This window comes from Pelodiscus sinensis, chromosome Z (genome assembly GCF_052426305.1).
Source record: "Pelodiscus sinensis isolate ZL-2025 chromosome Z, ASM5242630v1, whole genome shotgun sequence".
Taxonomy (NCBI): domain Eukaryota; kingdom Metazoa; phylum Chordata; order Testudines; family Trionychidae; genus Pelodiscus; species Pelodiscus sinensis.
This window is the reverse complement of record NC_143085.1, coordinates 34415419-34437458: the sequence shown is the minus strand read 5'-3', so window position 1 is coordinate 34437458 and position 22040 is coordinate 34415419. Positions and strand designations below refer to the sequence as shown.

Here is a 22040-nt window from a genome sequence, read left to right as displayed (position 1 = left end):
ATGTACTGTGTAGTAAAATTGAAAAACAGCATTGAAAATCTGCTTTGCTTTCCACTAGCGATGCTATTTGCATTTTGGATTTTCACTTATATGGGATTATAAAAAATAGGATAGTTTTCAACTTCTGGGCCTATTTTAATGTCAGGATCTCATGTAGACATAATACTACATATTCTGGATTAAAAATAATGAATGGGATTCTTTTAAACAAGTTATGCTGCAAAGAGAGAAAATGAGCAAAGACAGAACAGACAAAACTGACACAGATGAAAAAAAGTGACAGTTTGATATGAAGTTAAGAAACAGTAAACAACATGATTTAAGCATGGTTCAATAAAAAAAATCTTTAGTGTCCCCTTTTCCTTCTGCCCCTTATCTGTAAATTATCCTATTAGTTTGTAAGCTCTTCATAAGAATGACCATCTGGATCAGACCACTGATCCATCTTGCCCAATATTCTGTATCTGATAGCAGCTAATGCCAGGAGGAAAGGAATAGAATAGGACAATTTCAAATGATGTATCCCCTATTGTCTAGTCCAGGGGTGGACAATAATTTTTGATGGGGCCACTCCAAGAATTTGGAAAGTAGTTAAGGGCCATAAACTTCCAGACCCCTGCACCTCCTCCATTAATATCATGGGATGGAGGTTGGGTGTAGAAGGGAGCTTGGGGGTGAGGGAAGGAGTTGTGACCTGGGGCACTGGATAGGGGTACAGGGGGTTGGATTGTGATATAGGGCAGGGAATTGGGGTACAGGAGGGGACTGATCTGGGGAAGGGGTTTGGAGTGCCAGATCTGGGAGGGGATATGGGTATAGGAGGTGGGAAAGAGGATTTGGGTATAGGAGTGAGGGACAGAGGGTTGGGGAAGGAAGGGGCTGGGATGTCAGAGGCAGGGTCTGGCCAGGGGACTTATCAGTCAGCAGCCCATCCTGAAGCAGTCTCCCTGCCAGCCAATGTTCCCTCTTCTAAACTGCATGGCATCACAGCTTCACAGGTGATTAATCAGCCCTGCCCAGTCAGTCAGCCCCCTGCAAGTGCCTCTGACTGGGCAGGGCTGATGAATCACCTGTGAAGTTTTGCTGCCACACAGCTTAGTGTCATCACTGCTGCCTGCCCTGCCCTTGTGCAGGCTGCAGCCATGAGCTCTGGAGCCCCTTGTGCTTCCTCGCTGCCTGCCGTTGAAACAGGTATCTCCCATTGGCCACTTTCTGGCCAGAAACCGGCCAAAAGGGTTGTGCTGGGATTGGGAACTGCTCCTAAAGCTTTCCCTCCTGACTCATAGTTTTTAAAGAAAACCGCCTTGCAGCCCTGTTTCTGAGTGGCATGTGGGTGGTGCAAGGTAAGTAGAGAGCATGCTTGGGGCTCCCAACAGCATCTGTGGGGCAGGATTCGGTGGCTTGGTGGGCCGTATTCGGCCTGCAGGCCATATTTTGTCCAGGCCTGGTCTAGTCCCATCTTCTGGCAGTTGGAGGTTTAGTAACACAAAAGCATGGGATTGAATCCCTGACCTTCCTGGGCAATACATTTAATGAACCTATCCTTCATGGGCTTTTCGAATCATTTTATCAACTCGTTTATAATTTTGGTTTTCACAGAATCTTCTGGCAATAAGTTTCACAGATCGACTTTGCATTGTGTGGGGAAAAAATGCTTTTGTTTTAAACCTGATGCTTGATAATTTCATTAAGTGATCCCTAGTTCTTGTGTTATGTGAAGAGGTAAATAACACTTTCCTATTTGCTTTCATGGTTTTATAGGCCTCTATAATATCCCTTTTTATTCATCTCTTTTCTAAACTGGAATAGTCACTGGCATTTTAATCTCTCCTCATACTGGAGCTATTCTATACCCCCAATAACATCTGTTGCCTTTCTCTGCATCTTTTCCAATTTTCATATATCTTTGAGAAGGGGAGACCAGAACTGCATGCACTACTTAAGATGTGGGCGTACCATGGATTTATATAATGGCATTTTCATATTTTTCTGTCTTATTATTTATTATCTAGATGGGATTACTATTAGGTGAGGGCATAACTGGCTGGATATCTTTTCAGAGTAGTTATTAACCGTTCACAATCATCCTGGAAGGGCATGACAAGTGGGGTTCTGCAGGGGTCTGTTTTGGAACTAGTTCTGTTCAATATCTTCATCAATGATTTAGATATTGGTAAAGAGAGTTTGCAGATGATACTAAGCTGGGAGAGGTTGCTAGTGTTTTGGAGGATAGGGTTATAATTCAAAATGATCTGGACAAACTGGAAAAATGGTCTGCGGTAAATAGGATGAAGTTTAATAAGTACAGGTCCTTGGGGACTCCTTTATTTACCCCTCTACATTGTGAAGACCATTTATGCCATCTTTTACTAAGTGGGTGGTAACTGAGAGAAAGTTCCTTTTTAACCCACGATCCTTACTTTTCTTAAGCACCTTTGTTGTGGGAGCTTGTCAAAGGGTACGTCTAGACTACATGCCTCTGGCGGCAGAGGCATGTAGATTAGGCTACCAGACATAGGAAAATGAAGCAGCGATTTAAATAATCGCCGCTTCATTTAAATTTACATGGCTGTCACGCTGAGCCGATCAGCTGTTTGTCGGCTCAGCACGGTAGTCTGGACGCGCAGGTGTCGACATCAAAGGCATTTGTCGACCACCCAGGTATGCCTCATCCCAGGCGTACCCAAAGACTCTCTGAAAGTCCGAATAAACTATATCAATTGGCTATTTTTATTTGGGGAGTATACATTTAATTTAAGCCTCCATTGTGGTGCTTATACATCATCTCCATGAAGTATGCAGGCATTTCTCCCTTTTCATTGTTCCTTTTAATGTCCATTTTACTATTTTTCTCACTTTTGTGTAGTTCCCTTTTTTGAAGGTAAATGCTACTGTGGTAAGTTTCTTTGGCATTTTTCTCCCTGCAAATATGTTAAATTTTAATTATGCCATGGTTGCTACTGCCAAATAGTCCAGCTGTATTCACCTCTTGGACCAGATTCTATGATCCACTTTGGACTTAATAAGGAATTGCCTCTCCCCTTGTGGGTTCTAGGACAAATTGCTCTAAGAAGCAGTCATTTATGATGTCTAGAGACTTTATCCCTACATTTTTTGAGGTGACACATACCTAATTAATATAAGGATTGTCAAAATTCTCCACTAGTATTCCATGCAGAGACGTTTCATTATATATGTCTGTAAAGTTCCTGAAACATTTATGGATGTTAAATAAGTAACATTGTCCTTTAAAAAAAAAAAAACCTTCTTAGAAACATTGTTTTTTTTTCTCTAATAGTTTGTTCATAAAACTTAAATTTTGTTTTGTTATGACCTTGCAGTGTCCTTTCAAATTTGAAGAGACAGACTGGAGAAATGGCGTACTTTCTATCTGTTATGAAATCTGTCTGTGGAAGTGTAGATTGTATAGTCTCCTGCATAATTTTTTACTAAGAACTTAGTTTCTGTTTTATATGGTATATTTTCTCCACATCAAAGTTGGGGTCAAGGTTTTTTAAGTAGCTTTTTCCCTTGTCCTTTAGCTATCCATGCAATCAGTATCTTCTTGACAATACTTTAATTATTTTGCTTGCTTGTATTGCTATGGAATTAGGGCAAATGTTACACATTTAAATGCAACTAGACATGCTGTATTGTCTAGGTAGTGATTCTTTTTTTTTTTTTTTAAATAGTCCAGTCTGTACCATCCGAACTAACGGTAAGTAAATGATCCTCAGAGGCCCAACGCATACAGGTATTTTTCCCTTTTGAAGTGTACTGCATCATACTGTAAAAAGTCACTCATTTCAGGACCTCCCAAAGAAATACGTTTGGCACCCAGGAGCTGTTTGGTAGAATTACCCAGTATCTGATTTACAAACGTGCTTGTTAATATAGTTAGCAATTGCACTTTAGTTTAGACCACCACCTTAGCATAGGATGCATAAGGTGATAATATTGCCAGTTTGTAACCCATGTAGTTATTATTATTGTATATATTTGTAGGAGTTAAGCATTATTATACAGCTTTGTCAATCTGTCTACACAGCAAAGTTATTTTGAAATAACAGCCCTTATTTCGAAATAACTTTCCTAGTGTCTACACAGCCAAACTGCTATTTTGAAATAAATTCGAAATAGCGGAGCGCTTATTTCAAATGTGGTAAACCTCATTCTATGAGAAATAATGCCAAATTTGAAATAGCTATTTCAAAATAAGTGCTGTGTAGACACTTATTTTGAAATAGGGGACCTCCAGCCTTACCAGGGTGCCCTGGTTGCCACTCCAGCCTCAACCAAGAACACTCCTCTCCCTTCCTCCCTCCCCGGAGCCATTAAAGGGGTTGACTCTGGCCACAGTGCCTGTGCCAGCTCCAAGCTTACCAGCCCAGAGCCAGCAGTCACTGCCTGTGACCCAGTGGCCCCAAAACATGAGCCAGCAAGCCACTAGCAGCTAGCCCTCCACCGTTCCCCAGGAGCAGTCTGCCAGCTCCAAGCAGCCTGCCAGGGCCTGGAGAAGGCGGGTGCCTTCCTGGTTCAGGGTGGAGATCACGGACCTTATTCAGGTTTGGGGATGCCCCCAATGTCCATAATCTCCGCACTAGATGGAGGAACGCGGCTGTCTATGGTAAGATAGCTGCCAGCCTGGACACCAAAGGCCACATGTGAACCCAGGAGCAGGTTTGCATGAAAATCAAGTTGGTCTGGCGAGACCCCCACCACTGAACTTTCCCTCCCCTCCCCCTTCTTCTCCTTGCTTCCCCCTTCCAGCTCCCTCCTCCCAGGTTTCCCCTACCTCTCCCCCACCCGCTCTCCTCCCCTCTCCCGCCTCTTTTCCCCAGTCTCATCAGAGCTTCAACCCTCTCCTCCGCCCAGTTCTGTTAAATAAAGACAGTTTGCGTTTATGAAAAAACTTGTATTTTATTTTACATCAGGAAGGGAGTCTGGGGGGTACATGGAAAGATGTGAGGGCTTCAGAAGCTTCAGCTAGTCTAGAATGTGGCTGCTCATGTTTTAACTAACACTCATTATACAGCGCACATTATGCTGTGCTCCGCCAGCTGCACTGGCTTTCTGGTATGTTTCTGGGCACAATTCAGGGTCTTGGTTATGACTTATAAAGCCCTACATGTGTCGGGACCGGAGTATTTGAAAGACTGTCTCCTCCTATACTAACTTGTCCAGGGATTGAGGTCAGCTGGAGAGGCTGTGCTCTCTGTGTTCCTTCACTTATGGAGATATGGTTAACATCTGTATGGAGCAGGGCCTTCTCAGCCTTTGTCCCTGGGCTATGGAATTCTTTCCTCTGGGATATTCCTCTGTCACCAATGTTGGCATTGTTTTGATGCCAGGCCAAGGCCACCCTTTTTACCCGTGCTTTTATTGGTTAAGTGTATATATGCATGTGTCCCCCTCCTCTTGAGGTTTTATGTTCTCCCACTTTAGGATCTTGTATTTTACTTTATATACATTTATTTATTGTGTTAAAATTTTTTTTGTAAGCCTCCTAGAATATTTTAAATAGAGAGGTAGGGTAAAATAAATAAATTAAATAAATAAATACCGGTGGACCTCTCCACACAGTCTGCTATCCAGTGTACCTTTCCATCACCCAGACCCATCAGTAGTGAGCACAACTGATGCATCACTTCTGGGCTGAGGCACCCACTGTGGCACAAGAACGGTACAGGGCAGGTGGTCTCAACTCCTGTCCATATCAACATCCTGGAACTCAGGGCCACCTGAAAAGCATGCGCTCACTACCTTCCCTTATAAAGGGCAGAATTATTCGTGTCCTCATGGACAACACACCCTCTGTGTTCTATATCAATCGACAGGAGGATGTCCAATCATGCTCACTATGTGCAGAGGCAATCAGATTTTGGAACTGGTGCCGCAAGAACCAGAAAACCCCAACTGCCACTTACATACCAGGACAACAGAATACCATAGCCAACAAACTGAGCAGAGACTTCTCCGAACAACATGAATGGGAACTCAGTCTCAATGTTCTCCTCCCAATTTTCCAACAATGGGATTCCCGATCATAGATCAACCAACCGCAAATGCTACGGATTCTGTTCCCTAGTAGGGCAGGGCAAGAGATCAGAGGGAGACACTTTCACCATTTGCTGGATCGCTCCTTTACTCTATGCTTTCCCAATGATTCCCTTATGCTCCAGAATAATCAATAAGATCCGCTTGGACTGGGCTGCAGTAGTTCTGATAGCTCCCTACTGGCCAAGATAATGTTGGTTCCCTTTCCTACATCATCTATCAATAACTCATCAGATTCCTCTCCTCATGAGTCCCCACTTGCTGACTCAACACCAAGGAAAGATCCACCACCTGAACATCAAAACCCTGAAACTCATGGCATGGCTTCCCCATGGTTCCAAAATGAAGAATTTACCTGCTTGGAGAGAGCTATATGGATTCTACTAAATAGTTGATGCTCCTCCACAAGATGCACCTACCAAAATAAATGGAAAGAAGTGGTGTAGGATTCATCAATTATAACCAAACACTGCTCCCATACCTACCGTACTGGAGTACTTGATGGATCTCAGTGATGCAGGCTTCTCCATGAGCTCGGTTTGCATACATCTCTCTATCACAGCTTCCCCCAAACCAGTTGATGATCTGTTACTGTTCGCATATCCGATGACAAAGTGCTTCTTAATAGGCTTGCAAAAAACATGTCCACATTTATACCCCCTCTACCATCTTGGGACCTAAATCTCGTGCTTGACACACTTACTAGGCCACCCTTTGAACTACTAGCCATGGCTTCACTGCAATACCTATTTATGAAATTGGCTTTCATAGTGGCAATAACATCTGTGAGATGAATGGGCAAAATCGCAGCCTTTGTGGCTTACCCACCTTACACTATCTTTGCTAAAGATAGGATTATGCTCAGCCCTCATCCCAAGGTCCTCCTCAAAGTTATATTGGACTTTCACCTGAATGAACCCATATACTTACCCATGTTCTTTCCTAAACCTCACATCTCTCTGAGAGAATCCATGTTTCACATCCCAGATGCCAGACGAGCCCTCACTTTTTACTTAGAACCAAGGAGAGTAGGAAATCAGACAGACTCTTCATCTCTTTGTCCAGTCCCCACAAGGGAACAGCAATCTCTGTGCAGTGGATTTCCAAGTGGATTGCAAGCTACATATACATGGCTTACCAACTTTGTGGAAAAGAACCACCACAGATTACTAGGACACATTCCACATATGCAATGGCCACATCAGCTGCTTTCCTGCATAATGTGCCACTAAGAGACATTTGTAGAGCAGTGACATGGTCTTCCTAGCATACTTTCGCACAACATTATGCCCTGCAGAAAGGACCCATACCTACCACCACGCTAGCAGACGCGGATCTTGCTTCTTCACATAAGTGACTCCCATCGCCTACCCCTGTATGGCAGGTACTGCTACTTAGTCACTTGAGTGGAGCACTCATAGGAACACTACTCAGAGGAGAAGAAGTTACTCATCCTATGCAGTAACAATGGCTCTTTCAGATGCGTGCCTCTGTGGGTGCTCCACTATCCTCCCTTCTTCCCCTGTGCTTGGAACCCTTTATCGGATTTCCAGTATAAAAAAGCCAGAGGAAGGCTCATGCGCACCTAACACATGAAAACAGCATGAGATCGTGACTGTGCATGCGTGTTGTGGGAAGGCACTGCTATGCAAAAATCTCTGACCAGTGGCATGAAAATGCGCCAAGACCTGAGTGGAGCAGCACCCACAGAGAGACACATCTCGAAGAACCATCATTACTGCACAGACTTAGTAATTTCTTCTTATAAGGAGCAGTGCCAGAAAACCTGAATAGTAATGAGTGCTACCAGCCTTGCTTAAAATATATATGATTGTCTTGTCTTGCTTTTTGCTTTTCTTAAACTGATTGTCTCAAAGACCGTGTATATATAGCTCTCTGTGCTGTTTCCAGGGTTGCAAGGTTCCAGTGCTGAATGAAGCCTTGGGAGGTGGGTACCACAAAATATGTAACTTTCCTTATGTTTACTGGGAATCTTGAATGGAAGAAAACTGTCCTTCTTTCACATCAAAGGTACCAACCTTTTATAAGGAGATTCTGCAAAGAAGCTCTTCCCATAAAGTTGGTTTGCAAATCATTTTTGTTGAAAATGGCCTCTGGCTGAATTAATATTGTAAACCAGCCATTCTTTTTGAGTGTCGCCCTCCCAAAGGATCACATCCGCATGGGTTGAACAGGATTTTGTCATTCATGGGGGGTTTTCCTGCAAGCTGTTCCCTAGCAGGATGTATTTCCTCTCTAATAAGAGGGCTGAAAACTTCCAAGCCACAGAAATCCATCTGTTGGACTTTTAAGACATGTAAGTCTCCTTTATAAACAGGAAAATGGGCAAATCCAGGGTAATTCTTGTGACTCTTCGTGATGGGAGATCAGAAGGAAATTGAATGAATATAGTACTGTGCTGACATTTGCCATGTCAACCTTAGAAATCCGAGAAGTAGAAGTCTGAGGCTGGAAGGGACTTTGAAAGGTGCCCTAGTTCAAGCCTGGCATGCAGAGACAGTACCAAATGTATCCCAGATCAGCCCTGGCAGGTGTTGATCTAATCTTTTCTTAAACATCCAACTGATTTCTAAGATCCACTTAAACTCTGTTGCAGGGCATAAGATTCTGTTCCCAGAACTCTGCTCGTATGATGAATTCTGACATCCATCAGGTTAAGATGGATGTAACCAAAGATAGCTTGGCTGCAAGCCTCTTAGTATTTAAAAGCTGAAGGGTGTTCATCTAGATGCCCATTCAGCGAACTTTGTACGATGTTTTGTCTGTATTATAAAGCCTCACATGGGAGCTCCATGTATGGTTAGAGGTCTGCCAGCACTTCCATTAATATCCTCTATAAAGCTGCATTTTAATTGTACTTATGGTTGTAAGGCAATCAATATTAAAACCCCTTGAAGTAGGAGTGGTATCTTTAACCCTCCTAATTTCTACTTTGCTGAGACAAATATTCCATATTTAGCACACATGCCCTGCTATTCTCTTCCTGTTTCTCAGCAGAGATTTAAAATAAACAGTGCTGTAACAAGTTTTCTGACTTGTGCTTAGGAAATGCTACAGTGTCCTTATAGAAATAGCATTGGTAAATAAAACTGCCGTTAGTGAAGTGAATGAACAAAGGACATTTCATGATGTGCTAACCTGCCTAAGTAAATCACCCAGGGTTCCAGCTTGCATTAGGTAGGTGCATCCTATTATATTTTGCTTATTTGATAAAGGACTAAATCCATCCTTTAAAATGGTGAATGGCTAGAGGTACATGTTAGGGTTTATCTACTAATCACAGAGTAAAAAAATGTATCCACTTTGCTAGACAGAGGAACTTTTCTCCCCTAAGAGTGAGGGATATAAAATCCTGATTCAACAGTTAACCAGTTAAACCTTTAGCCCATTAAGTGGAGTCCCACACTGGAGCAGTTCCCAGCCTTCAGGGTTAATGACTTCTGCTCCCTTCCATGCTTGCGCACAGGCAGCCAGCTCCCAACTCCTGTAGGCCTGCAGCAGCCTTCTACTTACACTAGGCCATGGGCTGGGACTGCTCCGGGTACTGGTTAATCAGGGTGGGCAATAATTTTTGAGGGAGAGGTCACTCCAAGATTTTTGGAAAGTGGTCTAGGGCTGTGTTCTGCCATGATATTACTGGAGGTGGTGTGGGGTCTGGGATGAAGGTTGGCAGTAGATGGAAGCTTGGGGTAAGGGATTTGGGTGCAGGAGGTGGTTTGGGTCTGGGAGGGAGTTTGGGTGAAGGAAGTGGTTGTGACCTGGGGTAGGGGACTGAGGCACAGGGGTTTGGGTTGTGACCTTGACCAGGGTATTGGAGTGCAGGGTCTGGAAGGGGGTATGGGTTCAGAGGGGGACAGAGGGTTTGGCTTATGTGAGGTAGAGGGGCAGGAGTGGGGGGCAGAGGGTTGGGGAGGAGGGAGAGATGGGGGCCAGAGGCAGGCTCTGGCCAGGAGACTTACTTGGGTGACTCTTGGCCAGCAGCCCAGGACGTTTCTCAGGCAGGCTCCCTCCCTGCCCTGCCCCCACAAAGAGATGGCAGGGGCTGTGTGTGTTGGTGAATAAGACTGCGCAGGGTGGGGGGAATTGGTGCTTCATGCTGCCTGTTCTTCAGAGAGGCAGCTCCCATTGGCCAGAAATCAGCCAATAGAATTGTGCTGGGGGTGGGAGCAGCGAATGCAGCACCACCCCTTCCTCTTCTGGGCTCACAGCTCAGAGAGAAAAACAGCTGCGGCGGCTGCTTTTCTGGGGAGGGGGAAATGAGGAAGGTGTTGGGTAAGCAGGGGATTCTGCTTGAGGCTCCCTACTGCGTCTGTGGGCCTGATCCAGTGAGGGTTTTTTGCCCAGACATGGGTTAACCAGTATCTGGTAAGCATCACCTGGGTGATACATGTCAGGTAACTGGTTTATCGCCACATTCCTACTAAGAGTTGCCTTCTGTTCCTGTAGTCTGACTCACTCGATGACTATGAACTAACTTTGCTAAGTACTCCACTTAGGAAGGAACAATCAGTTTCACACATACAGAAGGGGAAGCGACTGTGTGGGAGGGAGTACTGCAGAAAGGGTTCTATGGGGTCATAGTGGACCACAAGCTAAATGAGATCAACAGTGTGACACTGTTACAGAAAAACAAATATGATTCTGGAATGCATTAAGAGGAGAGTTGTGAGCAAGACACGAAAAGTAATTCTTCTGCTCTACTCTGCACTGATTGGACCTCACTTGGAGTATTATGTCCAGTTCTGGGCACCACATTTCAAGAAAGTTGTGGAGAAATTGGAAAAGGTCCAGAGAAGAGCAACAAGCATGATTAAAGGTCTAGAGAACATGAGCTATGAGGGAAGACTGAAAGAATTGGGCTTGTTTAGTTTGGAAAGGAGAAGACTAAGAAGGGACATGTCAGCAGTTTTCAAGTACCTAAAAAGGTGTCACAAAGAGGAGGAACAAATTGCTCTCCTTGGCCTCTGATGATAGGACAAGAAGCAATGGGCTTAAACTGCAGTAAGGGAGGTTTAGGTTGGACATTAGGGAAATCTTCTTAACTGTCAGGATGGTTAAACACTGGAAAAAATTTCTTAGGCAGGTTATGGAATCTCCATCTCTAAAGATATTTAAGAGCAGTTTGGATAGACATATATGAGGATGGGAAATGAAATTTAATGGGGGTAAGTGTAAAATAATGCACATTGGAAAAAATAACCCTGACTATACATACAATATGATGGGGGCTAATTTAGCTACAACTAATTAGGAAAGAGATCTTGGAGTTATCGTGGATAGTTCTCTGAAAACATCCACCCAGTGTGCAGCGGCAGTCAAAAACACAAATAGGCTGCTAGGAATTATTAAAAAAGGGACGGAAAATAAGACGAAGACTATCTTACTGCCCCTATATTAGTCTATAGTACGCCCACATCTTGAATACTGTGTACAGATGTGGTCTCCTCACCTCAAAAAATATATTTTGGCATTAGAAATATTTTGGTTCAGAAAAGAGCAACTTAAAATGATTAGGGGTTTGGAACGAGTCCCATATGAGAAGAGGCTAAAGAGACTGGGACTTTTCAGTTTGGTAAAGAGGAGACTGAGGGGGGATATGATAGAGGTATATAAAATCATGAGTGGTGTGGAGAGGGTGCATAAAGAAAAGTTATTTACTTGTTCCCATAATATAAGAACTAGAGGCTACCAAATACAATTAATGGGTAGCAGGTTTAAAACTAATAAAAGAAAGTTCTTCACACAGTGCACAATCAACCTGTGGAATTCCTTGTCAGAGGAGGCTGTGAAGGCTAGGACTATAACAGATTTTAAAAAAGAGCTAGATAAATTCATGGAGGTTAAGGTCCATAAAAGGCTATTAGCCAGGGGGTAAGGAATGGGTGCCCCTGGCCTCTGTTTGTCAAAGGCTGGAGACGGATGGCAGGAGAAAGGTTGCTTGATCATTGTCTTCGGTCCATCCCCTCTGGGGCATCTGGCACTGCCCACTGTCAGCAGAAAGGATACTGAGTTAGATGGACCATTATGGTCTAGATGGTGCTTGGTTCTGCCATGAGGCATGGGACAGGACTCAATGACCTCTCAAGGTCCTTTCCAGTTCTAGTGTTCTAAGATTCTATAGGCTGGAACTGCAGGGAAAGAAAACTCTTCATTGGCTTGTTTATTTTATCTGATTGCTTTTCTTGGTGCTCTTTATAACTAGAGCCAGCAGGTTTCTCTCTCCCTCCCTGACACTCCTGCTACAGAAAAGAATGAGATCAAAATGACTGTGAACCAAAGCTGAGAATCACTCCCTTTGCTGTGTACATGAGGGGCTTAGTGAGTGTGTTCAGCATGGATTCATTGTAGACAAAAGGTTCCTGTTGAACAATGCATTTTGGGTTGAGGAAGAGGGTAACAAAGCTATGCGTCCTGAGCAAAAAGATCTTAAATGAGTGAGGAAACTTACTAGATAGTCTTTGCTTTTATTGCACTGTTAAAAATTAGGCTAATTTATAAATCCTCTCTCAAATGACTGAAGTGGGGGAATTTACCTTAGGGAGAAGGGAATTTTTCAGCAGTTGGCCTGGCAGGGATAGTAGAACTAAAGGCATCTTTGAGCTGAAGAACTTGACTCTTTTAGTGGGGTCTCATTCTGGGTCAGGTGGAATTTTTGTCCAGGCTACATATAGTAAACCTTACATTTTACTATCCTATCCCTGTTCCCTGCAAAAGCAGGCATATTGCAAAATTTCTGTATATAGTGCTGAGTGTCCAATTTGAGGTTACTTGCAGGAACACAGGTTTAGGTACTGGCTTACCTTTCCTAATACATAGGGTTTTAAAAAGTGTTTTGACCCTCCATGGAGTGGGAAGAATACTAATCAAAGAACAGTATTGCAACCTTGAAAACTTACACAAAGCCTGTCCACCTGTTTTATCTGGATGACTAATATTTTACTGGTTCATCAGAAAAAATTACTCACTCTAGGTAAATGAGCAAATAAAACTTGAGCATTTTACCTATGGGATGTTTTACCAGGTGAGAGAAATAGTTGAGCTGGGCATGCACACTTCTAGTTATGTCTCGTTATTGCAACTCTTGATATTTTTTGAGAGCAACCCTCTGTCTTCTCCCCACCAATGAGTTTAGGTACCGTATATACTCGAGTATAAGCCGAGTTTTTCAGCACATTTTTTGTGCTGAAAAATGCCCCCCTCGGCTTATACTCGAGTCAGCGTCTCGAGAACTGAGGAAAGTGAGTACGCTGGTCAGGTTCTAAGGCATCCAGGTTGTCGTATGTCAGGAGGTGTTATTGTTATGGACTGCGCTGTAAATTCATCATCAAAGTATCTCGTGTCAATTTCTGAGGACTGAAAGCTCTATGTATGTGCGATGAACAGCGCACATACATAGGCTTGTTGGCTGCACAGTGACTGCCAGTGATTGGCTTGTCACTGTGCTGTGGGCAGGGGGCGGGTCCGGAGGCAGAAGCGCGGCTCGGCGCAGGCTGAAGAGAAGAGATAAGGTAAGGGGCCTGAATGGAAAGGATAAAATCCTTATGGAAAGCAGGATCTGCCCAGGGATTGTGGAAGTATTTTATCCTCTGTGTCGGGGGAATGGTATATGTGGAGAGGGAGTTGCCATCTGCAAGTTTCCCTCAGCTAAAAACACGAAAACAGCTAGGAAGCCGGGACCTGAGGAAAAGAGCTATGGGGAGCTGATTGAGCTTGGTTGCTGATTGAGCTAAGGTTGTTGTACTTTTAAAGTTACGGTATTTTTGATACCATATTGTTTTTGTTGACCCCCTTTTCCACTTACAGAGCTAGGTTATTGTTTTTCTTTGAAATAAATATTCATGTAATTTTATTGGTATCTATCTTCATTTTTTACATTTACCAGTAGCTGCCTCATTTCCTACCCTAGGCTTATACTCGAGTCAATATTTTTTCCCAGTTCTTTGTGGTAAAATTAGGCGCCTCGGCTTATATTCGGGTCGGCTTATACTCGAGTATATACGGTAATTCCTAAGTGCAATATTTGTATATCCTGGTAAGATTAAAACACCAGGTAAGATAAAATAAATGAAGCTCTTGAGCTCTTATAGTTGGAGCAGAAGATTTTGTGGGCAGGAATACCTTCATTGAATACATTTTACCTATCGTGATGTAGTGTCCATTTTTAAGCTGCAACATTAAAAAAACCAGGGTAAAAGCAGGTATTTTAATTGTGCATCCCTTCAGGTTCCTGGAATCATGCAAATAATGGCTGATCTTGACTGACCCTGTGGTCTCCCAAAAGTAGCTTTTTGTATTGAAACTCTTTGTTTGTACTGCTCCTAGCACATTGGGTTTTTTTGGGCTGTGACTGAGACTCTACCACATTATGAAACAAGGGACTCTTTAGAAGTTGTATTAATCCGAGTGAAAAGATTTAATAAAGTGAATTACTAATTAGATGAGGTACTGATTTTTTTTACATGAAGCATCTTTACTGAGACCTAGACAACTTACTTCTACAATCATTGGCCCTTCTTGGGGGCCATTATTCTAGCAGTTGGAAATGCTCGTGACAGGTGCATTTTGTTCCCATTTTGTCTGGCATAGACAAGTGACTTGCTTGAGATTCCACAGTGAGTTAATGGCAAAACTGGGAATGCAACTAGTCTCCTGAGTCAGTCACCTGCTGTGCACACTTCTAACTGTTCGGAGTCATTAAAATTCCCACCGCACTTCTCAGACCGTATGCTTGTTGTCATCTTTTTGTCTTGTTGGAATCCCACCGTGAATTATGACAGAGAAGTCTATTTAGAAGAAGGGTGGAGTACGTCTGGCCCACGGGCTGGATCTGGCTCCCTGCTTAATTTCATCCACCCAGCAGGAAGTCTCTGCACTGTGGGCCAGCAACCCTGAGCCTACCTCTTCCCCCTCCCTCCAGGACTGGAATTGTGAGCATCTGGTTATGGTAGTCTGGGAAGCTCCACATGCTACCTTCACTTGCAGGTGCTGGCCACAGTTCCCATTGGCTGGGAATCACAGGGGGTGGGAGCTGTGGCGGCAGCATCTGAAGGCCAGGGCAGCATGTGGAGCTGTGCCCCTAACCCCTGCCTTTGGGATGGCAGGGACATGCCAGCCACTTCCAAATTCAGGAGCTGCTGGAGGTAAGCACTCTTTACCCCAACCCCTGCTCCATCCCTGAGCTTCCTCCCTGAGCCTACACCAGCATCCTAACTCCCACTCAGAAGGCACATCCGCTTCCACACTCCTGCTCTGGGCCATCTTCCACATTTCAACTAAATCCAGAACCAACCCCCTCATCCCTGGCTGCACCACTGAGCCTGCACCCCCCAGTTGGAGCCTTCCTACACCCCAACCCTCTGCTCTAGCCTGGTTCCCCTCCTGCACTCTGAACCCGTCATTTTTGGCCCCATTCCCAATTACCAGATCGCCAACTTTCCCAACTGGATGCCATTGCTATTCGAGGCAGTGGTGTCCGGTCAGGAAATTTGGCAACCCTAATGTCAAAGTCTAGGGGAAGCTCCCAGCCTCTGCACTCCCATTCCCCCTGCAACTGATTTTTTGGGGGGAGAGGGGTGTCAGTGGCCACTAGTAGGAAGAAGGTTCCCCACCCTTGATTTAGAGTATCCCCCGGTTAGTTCAGCTTGGGACAGCTCGCTGTTCCCTTCCTCTCTGCCAACAATACTGCAGTTTTGTTGGCAGAGTTGCTGTGGTGTTTCACCCCACAGATGCATATATTTCAGTAATGAGTGATGGAATATCTGCCTGGTTTGTAAATCAGCTTGTTTCTAATGTGCTCTGAACTCCTTCTGGATGAAAATTATTTTATGTTAGGCTTCAACTGTTCAATTGAGGCTGCTGCAAAGATCCTGCTATTATATATCATGCTGCTGCTGTGGCTTATGTGTATAAAAAGTTACTCATGTTAGTGGGCTGGGTTTTTAATTTTGAGTATTTTTTAGTTGAGGCTGAAAAGAAACTGCTTTCTGTTCCTTATGATTGCAGCTTCTATGCCAGATGAGTAGATCTTGGGAATCTGGTCTTTTTTTAATTTTATTTTTTTTTCAACACATAAATATGCAGGAATATATGTGTGGGATTAACTCATTAATTTTTAGTGCTACTTTTCTATAGATCTCAAACTCACCAATTGTCCACAACATTTTATTTTTAAAACTACAGCTGCTTTTCTTTGAAGCTACAGCTGTTGGTAATAAAATGTTATCTGTGGCACTTCTGTAATTTAAAACAGCTAATTTATTTTGGGAAATTTTAATAAACCCCTTCAGAAAACAGCCTTCTTCCCTCCTTAACATGCATAGGCGAGACTGTGTGTGCTATTTTAAACAATCGCTGAGATTTCTTGGTTGAATTGGACAAATTTGTAAATAGGTGAATCTATCCATGATCTACACAGTGGTTTGGATTAAGTTATCTGATGGAGAAGAGACTTTTGAAGGATAATAAGCAGTAAATATTCCTGTCCATGCTTAGTTTTCTTTGGAGTGAGAGAGAGGCTAAATATTTGGATGTTTTCATTTATGTTCTTGATAGCCTGCTATATCCTCTATAACTGCTTGATTCTAGTATGACAAAAGTAATAGTAGTGAGAAATACTCTGTGTGTGGATTGGACAGCTCAACAGATTTGGAATAATATGGAGAGCTTTTTATTTCTAGGTCACTGGTTTGAACTCAGTTAAGGTCATCAGTGGCCTTTAGTCATTACCATCTGACAGCTGTTTGGCCCCTGGGAAAGAAGTTTATGACTTCTGTCCTATTCCTAGATAGACAGATCCACAATGCCAAAATCACCACTGTAATTGGGACACATATTATTGGGATTTGAAAGGAAACCTGCAAGTCCTGGATGAGGAGGCTGAGCCCCTGCCTTATTTCGGCAATGTGTAGCAGTCAGTAGAAGTGACTGCTCACTGCTTTGGCTTTGCTGCCTGGCGTATATCTCTGTGGACTAAAGGCTTTGTTCTCCAGCACTGTCAGTCTGGCAGATTTAACCAGTGTTACCATTGAACTTTATGTTTATTGTCTGCATAATGTGTAGATTTTTATATTTGAGGCAGATGTCCCATTCAGAGTTCTGGTGCTCTGTGTTTGATTGTCACCACAGTCATGAGGATTTTGCAGGAAACAAGTTGCAGACAATTTCTCATATTTGGAAATTTGACATCCTCCCTCAGTTATTAAGAATGCTTTAATCATTCTTTTAATTGTATGACTTCTTGGCTAATTGGACCATTAACATTTTAGCACCCAGACTTTCTACAAATAAGTACATTTAAAGCCTGGCTTGCAGAGTACTTGCAGGCAGAGTTCTGAAAGTTAAAAATGGAATGTGTTACGTTGTGACCTTTCAAAATTTTTGCATGCAGGTATACTGTGCACACACAAGCATACCCACTCTCTTTAGTGCAAAAGCATTTCAGCTTACCACTTCACTTTGGAATAAATGGAACCAATATTTCCTCAACAAGTAGCTTGATGAACTGAAAGAGCATTTTCCCCATCCTGGTGTGTCGCTATGGACCCATGGAAAGGCAAATTTAGAGCAGGACTCCAATTTCTGTCATTCAGAGGTTAGGTACTGTAGAAGTAGTTGTCACTTAGGTTAAGAAGGTAGGTGGAGGTTCCTCACTTATCTGTGAACTGTTAAATTGTGGACGAGAAAATCTCTTAAAATGTGAAGACACCTTTGATGTTTGGTAAGTTTCAGAAGAGATATGGAATTTGGAGATGCTAATGCATAATATACTGCCACTCCTTGCCACTGAGAACCAGTGTTCCTAAGAAGTATTAACCTCTTCCCATCTATGCAGGGGCAGGAGTTTTCCATGCCATTCAATGTTTCCTCGATTTCTAATTCAAGACAATTAGTTTCTTGTGTGAAGGAGGATCAATGCAAACAAGCTAACCAAGTTAATTTGAAGTCATTCATTTGCTTCCCTTACTTCTTCCAGCATAGGAAACAAACTTACTTTCTGTGAGATTTTTGAATGAGCAGAGAGTAAGCTAGCTAACTTGTGAAACCACTTCACAGAATTGTCTGTTTCTGAGAGCTTGTGTTTTATCTACATCTCTCCTGGAAAGCAAATAAAAAACATTTTCCACTCGTGTCTGCAAACAGTTGGTAAATACGTAGAAACTTGTGTAAGCCCCCTCCCCCCCATTGTGTTGGCTCCTTTTACAACAATTAAAGGAATACAATCAACAATAGGGAAATGCTATTTTTTGTGGAAAATGTGCCATTCTTGTCATGAGACAGTATTAAAAAAAGTCAAGTTCTGATGTTCTTCGTACAAGTCAGTGTTATTCTGAAGTCATATTTTTTTAAAAAAATGGAACTTTCCGTTTTAAAACAAGTTGTTACTACCACTGTTTAAACTGTAGAGTGGGCAAGTTTTGAAAATGGGCATCTCTAGGCATAGGAGTAATGAATGAAAGCTGCTGCATCTCCTGCAATACCAGGTACTTGGCTGGATTTTTGGTGAGTTCACTAGCAAATATGGGCCAATGGGTTCTAGAAAAACAGGCCAGATAGCATGCACTTAATTGGTCAAATGCTTCTGAAACCTCTGTTTTCTTTCATTTCAGACACAATGAGGCGAGTGGTACGACAGAGCAAATTTCGGCATGTTTTTGGGCAAGCAGTGAAAAATGACCAGAGTTATGATGACATCCGGGTTTCCCGTGTTACCTGGGATAGTTCGTTTTGTGCAGTAAACCCCAAATTTGTTGCAATAATCATAGAAGCTAGTGGTGGTGGAGCATTCCTGGTGCTGCCATTGCACAAGGTAAGTGCTTTTGAAAGTTTCTTGGTGCTTTGGCAGAGTGAAGCTAATATCTCAGCAATATTTATGAACCAGATTGAACCTGGGAAGTCTTACTTCAGAACTAAATGACAAATGCCATTTTCTGGTGCCATTACATGGAGTCTTACATGCCACAGTAAACATTCCAGTGCTTCCTTTAAATGAAACACAGTAAATGGTTTGCTTGACTAATTTGGACCAGCTCCGTATGAAAAAATATTACTTGATGAATATTATGTGCTACCACAAAGAAATTGCAAGTTTGCTATAGTGATGGTCCATCCTTTTACCATCAGGTTTCTCTCTCTCTCTCTCTCTCTCTCTCTCTCGCAGGGTGATAGAATGATGTCATCAGCAACCACAGGCTGGGAGGGAGGTAGGCATGGATGGGTGAAAGCCCAGTTGGGGACGGCCAGCTCCAGCCCTGCCTCTTGTGGGCGAAGCACCGCCCCTGGAATCAAGCCCCTCCCATACCCAGCACGGCCCTCCCAAGTGGCCACATGGAGAGCTGAGACTGTAGCCCAGGTTCAGCACTTCCTATCCCCAGTAGCTGGGGGGAGAGCTGGGGCTGCCACGTCATGACCTCAGCCCTCCCTGGTGGCCAGGGGAGAGCCGGGGCTGCCGCACTGCAGCCTTAGCCCTCCTTGGCATTCAGGGAAGAGCTGGGGCTGCCACGTTGCGGCCTCAGCCCTCCCTAGTGGCCGGGGAGAGAACTGGGACTGCTGCACTGGGACCCCAGTTCTTCTCCTGGCTTCTGGGGAGAACTGAGGCCACAGCTTGGCAGTCCCAGCTCTCATCCAGCCACTGAGGAGGGCTGGACTTGGGCTGTCGTCCCAACTCTCCTCATGGCCACTTGGGAGGGCCAAGCTTTGTGGCTGGGGGAGTGGTTTGGCCAGTAAAGGAAGTAGCAGAGACTGGGCAGGCATGGGGTAGGGCTGGCAGGGTGCAGCAAGTAGGGTGCACCACAGGGCCCAGGCATGGGGAGGGGAAACGGTGGGGGCACTGAATGTGTTGGGCAGAGAGAGTGGTTGTCAGGCTGCAGCGGGCTGGGTGTTCTGCAGGGACTGGTTGGGTATGGGGAGGGAAAGACGGCACAGCGGGTGGGGGACACTGCGTGGGCTGGGGCAGGCACGGGAAGGGGCTCACGGGGCACAGTGGGTGGGGGCAGTTCTGCAAGGGCCAGGCATTAAGAGATGTTGTCGGGGCACAGTGGGCAGGGGAGCGCTACAGGGGTCGGGCATGAGGAGTGCCCTCTGCTCCTTTCCAGCCCCTTGTGATGCCTGGCCTCTGCAGCTCCCCACATTTGTGTCCTGTCCCTCCCCATGCTTGTGGGCCCTGTAGCTGCATCCTGCTCAGTCCCATCCCGTTCCTGCCCAGTCCTTGCTACACTCCCTGTACGCTGTGCTGCGCCAGCCCCTTCCCATGCCCAGCCTCAGCATGGCCCCATGCCCTTTGGCCTCTAACCCCTCCCCATATCTGGATTTTGCAGTGCCCCCCACTAACCTCTCTTTGGCCATGGTTGGGGGTAGGCTTTCCACAGCTACCCTGCACCCAACATCTCCCTCCCGCAGTAGCATCCTGCCTGGGCAGCCACTAGCCAGCAAATAGTGATCGTGCCCAGCCTGTGTTGCGGAGAGCACAACGGTAGTGCCAGAACCTGGGCAGTAATGATTCTGGGGCGGCTTACCCTGGGCTAGGGAGGGGAGTGCGCCTGTTCCCATGTCCTGAGTGCAGAGTGCAACCCCAACAGGCTGCAGCCCCCACGCTGCTCTCACCTCAGCACCTGCAAGTCCAGTGGGCAGTCGCAGCTCTGCATGCCAAAATGCGAGAGCGCCGCCTTCAGCATAACTGTGGTGGCCACCAATACATCTAGCTCACCGCCCAAGGGGTACTGCGTGCAGGCCGGCATGACTGGGGTGACCAAGTCTGGCCGCAGAGATGGGGGTTGGTGAGCGTAGTGAGAAGGGGCACAAGTCCCTAGTAGCTTCTTAAGATACTCACGTATCTCAAATTTCAGTGGGGTATTGCATTGATTACTTCCTGTATCTGTCTAGCAACAGTTAGGTGGCAAAATTAAAGAATGAAATTTGAAAATTGAGGTGTTTGTGTGATTTTTAAAGACCCTGTTTCCTGAGGTCTTTGAGCACATGTCTAGGAAGGGATAAATGCCCTGTGACATAGCCACAACTGCTCTAGCTGAGGTGAGTTGGCTTGCGAGGTTAAAAAGTGCTATGTAGACAATCAGGCTTGGGCTGTAGTCCAAGCTCCAGGGCGTTTCATCCTTATTTAGTGTAGAGAGCCTGAGAACCATGAGCCCAAATTAATTGACCCAGGCCTCTTTGTTTCTGGTTTTTTTTAAATCCATGTAGGGATGATCTAGAGATGGTGCTTGGCCCTGCTGCGTGAGCAGGGGATTGGACTTGATGACCTCTCCAGGTCCCTTCCAGTTTCAGTGTTCTACAATTCTCTGTACCCTGAGAATCTGATGATCTCTTCCAGTTGGGTTCTTTCAAATAGTCTTTCATTTTAGGCACTACCTATTAAATGCTGGTATAATACCAGAATAACTCAAGTGAAATAACAGCTCCTGTCACATCTCCAGCTATTTTCTGAGATCACCCTGAATGATTCCTGGTGGAGACAGCCGCTTGCACTTCAGACAGAGCCCTGTTATCTTCACCAGCTGGAGTATAATATGGGGGAGACATTCTAACAAACCTCTGACAAACAGATCAAGATATTTTAAGATTCTGTACCAGCAAGAGGCCACTGTAACTCTGGTAAATAACTTTATAGGGAAGCTGTATAGATGGCCAACTCTGGTACCCTACTTCATTATTCTTATTTCTGTACTATTATAAATATAGGCACTCAGTTTACAAAACCTTTTGTCCCAAAGGCAAACACCAAAGTCAGGATAACTGCTTAGGCGGAAGGACATGGAGAGACTGACAACATCAGGCCTAGAAGGCTTCACAACCATCTTTGCAACTGTGACATAAAAATGTGTAAAAGAATAGGCTGGTGTCATATAGATATATCACATGAAAGTAATGGTGTATCTGTATGTAGAGTGGTGCAGCTTGATCACGTCATGTGCTATCTAATGAAAAAATAGACCCTGAATGTATCGTTTTAC

The 22040-nt window shown here is 44.4% G+C and overlaps 1 protein-coding gene across 5 annotated transcripts in view; it reads left to right on the top strand.

Moving 5' to 3' along the window:
• CORO1C (coronin 1C) overlaps window positions 1-22040 on the top strand; it is a 99302-nt gene that overhangs the window by 31111 nt on the left and 46151 nt on the right. For 4 of the 5 annotated variants that reach the window (XM_006112594.5, XM_006112595.5, XM_075898777.2 and 1 more), the window contains exon 2: window positions 18684-18883. In XM_006112594.5, the coding sequence (XP_006112656.5) occupies window positions 18684-18883 (200 nt within the window). Of the gene's footprint in view, window positions 1-1324; window positions 1344-18683; window positions 18884-22040 lie in introns of those variants that run through there. The other variant, XM_075898776.2, reaches the window with a different exon arrangement.